Genomic DNA, 7,790 nt, shown 5'->3' with positions numbered 1-7,790 from the left:
GGGTAAATGTGACTCATATTTGGTCAAAAAAGCATTTTCTGCTGAAAATAAGACAAAATAAATTAATACGATTTCAGTTTTTTTTTTCAGTGTATCGATAAAGTAACGTTACTAAAGGCCCACTCGGAATTGAAATCCTGGCTCCATCCCTGCATCAAACATCATGAACTTCATATAAAAATATAGTAAATTATTTTTTTGGTGATTCCATGAAGAAATATTTATTTTCATGCTTTTTAAACATTTTAAAATATTTTCACACATTTTAACTTTGTGTATTTTATAGTTTATAAGCTTTTTAACCCTCTGATACATGTCTGTAACTTTCTGAAAAAATCCAATATTTGTCTTTTTTTTGTGCCTTAAAAAGAATAAAAAAAACTTAAGGAAAAAAACTTGAACGATGGTTTGACAACCATATATGAGTATAAAAAACCTGCCAGTGGGGTAAGAGAAATCTACTTATATCAAGACATAATCTTGACAAGCACATTTTTTACTTGTTTCAGACTTGAATTCTGTCTTTGAATAACTTGAAATGAGACATTTTTCTGGACTGCTCAGGTGAATGTGGCTCATGTTAAGTCTAAAAAGACATTTTCTACTAAAATAAGACTAAAACACTTCATAGGATTTCATTTTTTGCAGTGTATTTTGTAGATTAAGCAGGAAACGGGGTGAGACTGGGCGGGACTTGAGGAAAGGGGCAGCAGGTTGGACTAGAACAGACGGACAGAGCTCTGTCTCTGCTTATGTATTTGTGACTTTTTGAATCTCACACTTCATTTTTTGCAGCTTCAGCTCAGAAAAAGAGCAAATCATCCACTTTACACAAGATTTAGTGGTTTGATCTCCTCTTACTCTTGTAAAAGTTCCTGTTCGTGCTCTCTGGAGCGTCTAATGTAGATTTTTAGTTGTTTTTTAAAGCCGATCAGGGGACGAGCTTTGCAAACGAGCCATAAATGCTGTAATAAGCAGGATCTTATGTTTGCTCCTGTAGATGAAACCATTAGATGAAGCTTTGAGTCAGGTCATACAAGAAAATCTGTGTTTCTATTTGGTGTGAAAAGTTAAAATCAACAATAAGAGTCTTTCTGATTGAGATGAATTAAATAAACGAGCTTCCTGAGGCGTCCTTGAACATCACACTCGGGTGTTGAGGTCTGAAGCTGAAATCAGATCAACACAAACCAGCTCCGTGACTCCTCTTGAAGGATGAAACCTTCACGTAAAGATCGGTACCTGTTCGACACGCTGCTCCTTCACAGAGTCCGTGTTTTTCAGTCTCTATTTAACACTGAGAGCAGCCGGAGCCACAGTCTGTCGTTTATGAGTCAAGCTGCTCAAAGCTGCATCTTCGGATCAAGCGTCCACTCGATCTCACGTCTGACGGTTCAGGAGTCGAACTCCGGCTCCTGCTGGATCAGGACCGACGTGTCGTTGCCTTTCCTGGCACTGGGATCCAACCAGGACACGCCCTGAGCGATCAGACACAGCCACACCTGCAGCAGACGGACACAAAGGTTAACCATGAAGAGTAATCTGCAGCTGAATGGGACGCAATCTAATTTCTAAACAATAAAATATCAGAGGATTTTAAATACATTGGGAAAAATAATAATTGAACGTGTCAACATTTATTTCCAAAGATGCAATTCAAACGAAATTTCTTCCAGACGTTGGTATTAACTCAAATAATCCACACATGGAAAGAAATCACAACGTTCAGGTCCATAAATAATGATTATGGTGAATTAAGTACGATAACACAGGAAAAAAGTATTGAACACACCATGGAAAGGCTGTATACTTTGGCAAGGAAATGCACCATACCACCTGAAATCTGTCAGTAATTATTACTTGAACTTCCAATTAGTGCAAACCAACATCAGCTGGGCTAGAGCAAATTGATGGTCCTATAAAAAAGGTCGTTTTTTCACCAAGCAGTTAAATACCACACACCTCATGATGGGTAAAGGCAAAGAGCTCTCTGAAGACATTCACAACCTGATTGTTGCTCAGCATCAGAATGGAACTGGTTACAGACTTATATCAAAGCACCTGAATATTCCAGTCAGCACCGTTGGGGCCATTATTTACAAGTGGAAGAAGCACCACCTTACCATCAACAGGCCACGCACAGGAGCTCCTTGAAGATTTCTGACCAGGGAGTCAGAAAGATAGTCAGAAGAGTACTCAACCAGCCAAGGACCACCCTGAAAGTGCTCCAGAAAGATTTGGAGGCAGCAGGTATAATTGTTACAGAGAAAACAATAGGCAATGCACTCCACCGCCATGGCCTCTATGGACGCTCAGCCCACAAGACTCCATTCCTGAAGAAAAGGCATGTTGAAGCTGGTTTAAAGTTTGCTAAACAGCATCTTGACAAGCCTGTAGAATACTGGGAGAATGTTGTCTGGTCAGATGAGACCAAAACTGAACTTTTGGGCTGTCATACTACAGACCATGTTTGGAGGAGAAATGACACTGCCCATCAGCCAAAAAACACTACACCAACAGTGAAGTTTGGAGGTGAAGCATCATGGCATGGGGTTGTTTCTCATCTCATGGTGTTGGCAAACTTCATATAACTGACGGAGCAATGAATGGAGCCATGTATGGGGAAATTCTTGATCTGAATCTGCTGCCATCCACCAGGATGATGAAGATGAGACATGGCTGGACCTTCCAGCAGGACAACGATCCAAAGCACACGGCAAAGTTGACTCTCAAATGGTTTCAAAAAAAGAAAATCAATCTGCACCAAAGAATATTCCAGATTTAAAGACAATCTGTGCAGAGGAATGGGCCAAAATCACACCTGAGCAGTGTGGGCCATTAGTTCAAACATACAAGAAGCTTCTGGAAGCTGTCATTGCAAACAAAGGCTTCTCCACTAAGTATAAGATGAGTCTCAGTTAGCGTGTTCAATACTTTTTTCTGTGTTATCGTACTTAATTCACCATAATCATTATTTAGGACCTGAACGTTGTGATTTCTTTTCATGTGTGGATTATTTGAGTTCATACCAATGTCTGGGAGAAATTTTGTTTGAATTGCATCTTTGGAAATAAATGTGATGAGAAAAAAGTTGACGCGTTCAATACTTATTTTCCCCACTGTACATGCACACAAGTCCAGCCGGAGCAGACTGGGCGCTAACAGAGAGCCGCTCCTGATGTCACCCACCAAATATCCCACAAATGTCAGGTATGCTATGGAGAGGAAGGCAGCCAGCACGTAGAGCCACACGCTGTTCAGAGCGGCCACGTAGACCACCACGAAGTACATGTTGATGCAGCACACCATCAGGATCACCAGGCCGCCGCCGATCTTAAACACTCTGCGGGTAAGACGAGAGGATCAGGTTTTTAAAGATGAATTTATGACTTCTTAAATCTGTTTCTCATTGTTCAGTTTGACTCACAGTCCGTTAGCAAACTCCTCCATGAGCGACGGGAGACTGGTGAAGGTGAGGATGGGGATCAGGGCGAACGGCAGCTGAAAGAAACAAGGAACCAGCGGAGAAACATTACTGAGGTCACACAAATCAGTTACACATTTCTGCCTTTGTTTAAAAGCATTTTCAACTTTTTACCCAGTGAACACAAGCTGGAAGTGATCCTCCATCTTTACCTTTTGTCCCTCAGAATAATGTCATACACCAGGTCATAAATCAGAAAATAATCAAGTTCATTTCTCGTATTAAGTGGGACCAAGGTTTCTTTCCTTCATTTCATTCCCATTCTCTTTCTCCAAGTAAAAAAGATAAAAAATAATAATAATAAAAAAGACAGCACAGTCACTCTGCCATTAAGTCCAATATAAAATACAAACAACCCTCTCAGAGTTTAGGATTTTTTTTTTTTTTGTAAGTTAAGAAAAGTTTAAAATACAATCAATGACACAGAGTTTTGGTTATTTTTTATCTCCTAGTGGTCAAAGTGCAGAAATAAAGGCATCACTCAGTGATCGCCGTGATAACCGAGTGGTAAATAATTCATGATGTGAAATTGTGGCCACTCTCGGCAGAGAAGAGAAATAGGTTAAAAGAACCAGGAAAAATCTCAGAGACAGATATGCTCTGGTAGACGTACGTTTGTGATACACTGCCCCCTGCTGTTTGGGAATGGACACCAGCGGACACTGCGCGGGGTGTTAAAAAGCATAAAAGCCTCACACGTCTCTCACTTCCCCTAAAATGTCCCTGAAAAAAGTGTGGATATGTTCTGCTGTGTGTAAATTTCATTGATAAAATCTGAGCTAGAATTCCTTCATCTTTAGTTCAGAATCAGCTCCTATCACAGGTAACTGGCTCCACCTCCTTCTCATTCATCCCCGCAGCGTCTCAGCGCTTTAACAAAGTCGGACGCTGAGCGTCTTCTGACTTCAGAGGGGAAGCGTAGAGTGGGTTGTTCCACTGTGGAAACTGGACGGTCATTGGATAAACGCTGGGCTTTGTCCCGCCCATCGGACGCTCAGCGTCTCTGGGGGTCTATGAGGCAGTGGGCTGGCCTGGACGCTTGGCTTCTGCATGATGATTGGATGATCTGTCTGAGGCTGAATCCCTTTTTGATTGACAGTGAAATGAGCCAGTCAGCGATCTTGAAGTATAACCCTCCACCAGAGCATCTTCTGAGTTGTTCTGGACTGATCTGGAGGCTTTACCGATCCTTAGCGAGTTTACCTTTCTTAAAAATAACGAGCATTGAGAGAACACTGGAAAAATCCCTGGAAAAAACACCTGGTTGGTACGACAGGGTCACAGATCATTTTCTTGAAAAGGACGGAGGGTAGAATTTACGTTTAATTAAATAAACAAATTTATGATATAGGCCGGGAAAAATGAGCTTCCCCTCCTCGACTGACCAGCAGCCGCCACTGGAACTGCCCAAATTCTGTCAAAAGTACCAGGTACCAATTCACATAAAATCAACTGGTACCATGTGTAGGTACCTAAATGCATCCTTGTGACTGTGAGGGAGTGGGAGAGTAGGAGATTTTCCATGTTGGACATGAACACAGCATTACAAGGTTATATATTGAAGAATAAATATGTTTAAAAAATATGTTTTATTATTTAAAAGATGATATTTTTTACCACATTAACACAAAAAGTACCAAAAATTGGTACCGTTGAGTACAGGTTGAGTGCCAAGTATTGGTACAGTATCATTTCAAATGTGAAAGGTACCTTCTCTTGCAGATATATGATGCTTATTTTATAATAACAATGGTCAACGCAGCAGAGACATTAAACAACTGTCAGCCAGACAAAAATATGGAGTTATGGAGGGCAACGTCCAAAGATGGCGAGCTGTCAAAGATCTTGGTGATTGAATTTAAAGCAGTCTCTAACTATTATTTCTATGATTTTCTCTGAATTTCATTAAAAAAATTTTTTTTTAACAAAGTTAATTTTGGCTATCAGAGTCTTTTTCTGGAGATTACTCTCCAAAAGAGGGGGTCGTGGTGAATTTTACCTCGTACAATATGTGTAGAACTGAATTTTTATAATATATTATGAGCAAAAAAAGTGCAGGCAGACACTTTGAGGCTCAGGTTTCAAAGGGTTAAATGAAACTTTTGAGGTCTAGCTCCTTCAGTCTGACCTGCAGACTCTGCAGCACGTTCAGGAAGTCGTTCATGCCCGTCAGGCGCTGCACGTCCTGGAAGATGGCTACCAGCAGGGTGGGAGTTATGGCGAGGGACCGTGTCAGCAACACCCGAGCAAAACGGGACCAACGCAGGTTCAAGAAACCCTGAAGAAGAAAAGAGAAGTCACTGAGCACTGGGTGTGTCAGTGAGAGTGTTTGACTGTCAGTGCACGTCACTGACCTCCATGACGAACTGTCCCGAGTACGTCCCCGTCATGGTGGAGCTCTGACCGGCTGCGAGGATCCCTACAGCCCAGATGTAGAGCGCTGCGGGGCCGAAGAAACAGCCGAGCACCACTCCCTGAGAGCGACACACAAACACGACAACAACAACACCGTTAAAACAGTGTTACACTCAGCAGAAAACAAGCACCTCGGCCTCTCAGACCCTGACTGAAGGAAGGAAAGAGGATCCTGAAGACAACTCTAAATCATGAAAAACTGTTGCTCTGTCCTCTGAAGATCTGCACGCTCACTTTGTGTGCTTCAGATCCAGGTTATTATTTCTTAAAGGTCTCATTTTGCACCACATTGCATCAGTGTTTCACCATTATTCATTCTTTATTCTGCATTTCAGTTTGGCCAGCAGAGGGCGCCATACACTCTTTCTAAACACCAGACAAACAAGATCATTCACTCACCAATTAACCTCATTCAACACTGTTTTCAGACTCACACTCAGCTTTGTGTTCATGTGTTTAAAGCTCAGACTCACTCCTCTGTAGATGTCCACGGTCAGGGTCTGGTTGTCCTGAGGGATCAGGTGTGAGTGCGGACTTCCCGTCTCGTTGCAGACGTCAAACTGGATTAAAGACACAAACACATCTGAAGCAGAGACAGAAACATCCAGAGTTTGAAAACGTCTCCTGAGCTTCAGCAGAGACACTCACCACCTCTTTGTTGGTGCGTCCGTAGAAAGCCTCAGCGAACACCGACACCACGAACACGTTGATGAGGAAAGAGATGAACAGCGCGATGGTGGACTCGATGAAGTAGTACTTGTTGGCCTCTCGGACTTCTTTCTTGTTGGTTCGGTCCACCTCTCGAGACTGAGGGAACATTTGGACGCTGGTCAGTTTGAAGCAGGTGACTTTAAAAGAGGAGTTAGCGGTGTGGACGCACCTTGACGAGAGCAGAGTGCAGGTAAATGTTGTGAGGCATGATGACGGCGCCCACGATGCCGACAGCCTGGCCCAGCTGAACGGGTCCACAGCCCTCGCAGTACGGTACAAACATCCCCTTCAGGACCTCGCCTTGATCCGGACTCACCGTCACATACTGGGAAAAGAAAGCAAACATCTGCAAACTCTGCTTCTGACCAGAGAACATGTTCTCCACTAGGGGGTGATAAGGGTAAAATGTGTCAGAATGTTTTTATGGCTGGATTAAAGACTATTTTGACCTGCAAATAACATTTTTAGCCCCAAAGATTTATTTTTCTGCACATTTTTTTTCTTTTGTTGAGTTTCTGCAGGATGTACAGAGCTTTAGCTTTAAACAAGGACTGTGAGCAGGATGGACACCGTCGTGAAGACGTGACTCTAAACAAAACGTGTTTATTTTGGGAATTTAAGAAAATCAGATCTTTTTAACTCTACTTTCCTTAGATCAAGAAAACTTTTTTAAATGTAAGGATAGTCCTCATTATGTCCTGCCAGTGCTCAGCTTCCTCTCTTTAGCCTGTGTTTTAGCATTTAGCTCATGTTTTGGCCTTTAACCTATGTTTTAGCCATTAGCTCGTATTCTAGCCCTTAGCTTGTGTTTTAGCCTTTATCTCATATTATCACCTTTAACCTGTGTTTTAGCATTTATCTCTTGCTTTTGCCCTTAGATCATATTTTTAACTTGAACACATGTTTTTGCCTTTTCCCTCCTGTTTTAGCCTTTAGCTCATGTTTTAGCTTTTATGCAGCGCTTAAGCCTTTACCTCTTCTTTAAGTCCTTAGCTTGTGTTTTGCTTTTAACCCATGCTTAAGCCTATTCCCATGTTTTGGCCTTTGGCTCGTACTTTTGCCTTTAACTCTAGTTTTTACTTTTAGTTTATGGTTTAGCTTTTAGCTTGTGTTTTAGCTTTTAGCTGTTGTTTTAGCCTTTAGTCAGTGTTTCAGCCTTTAGCTCGTGTTTTAGCCTTTA

General features: G+C 41.9%; 1 protein-coding gene across 1 annotated transcript in view; it reads right to left on the bottom strand.

The window, feature by feature from the left end:
- Positions 1-7,790, bottom strand: part of LOC141799163 (natural resistance-associated macrophage protein 2-like) — a 19,064-nt gene continuing 11,274 nt past the window's right edge. Inside the window, exons 9-16 of the mRNA XM_074681298.1 lie at positions 6,780-6,935; positions 6,548-6,706; positions 6,373-6,459; positions 5,839-5,958; positions 5,613-5,762; positions 3,428-3,501; positions 3,190-3,343; positions 1-1,502 (exon numbers count right to left, since the gene is read on the bottom strand). Coding sequence (XP_074537399.1) covers positions 1,395-1,502; positions 3,190-3,343; positions 3,428-3,501; positions 5,613-5,762; positions 5,839-5,958; positions 6,373-6,459; positions 6,548-6,706; positions 6,780-6,935 — 1,008 coding nt within the window. The 3' untranslated portion in view covers positions 1-1,394. The remainder of the gene's footprint in view (positions 1,503-3,189; positions 3,344-3,427; positions 3,502-5,612; positions 5,763-5,838; positions 5,959-6,372; positions 6,460-6,547; positions 6,707-6,779; positions 6,936-7,790) is intronic.

Source organism: Halichoeres trimaculatus, unplaced genomic scaffold (assembly GCF_033239565.1).
Source record: "Halichoeres trimaculatus isolate MK-OKI-2021-1 unplaced genomic scaffold, fHalTri1.1 fHalTri1_scaffold_11, whole genome shotgun sequence".
Lineage (NCBI taxonomy): Eukaryota > Metazoa > Chordata > Actinopteri > Labriformes > Labridae > Halichoeres > Halichoeres trimaculatus.
This window is presented reverse-complemented; position numbering and strand designations above follow the sequence as displayed.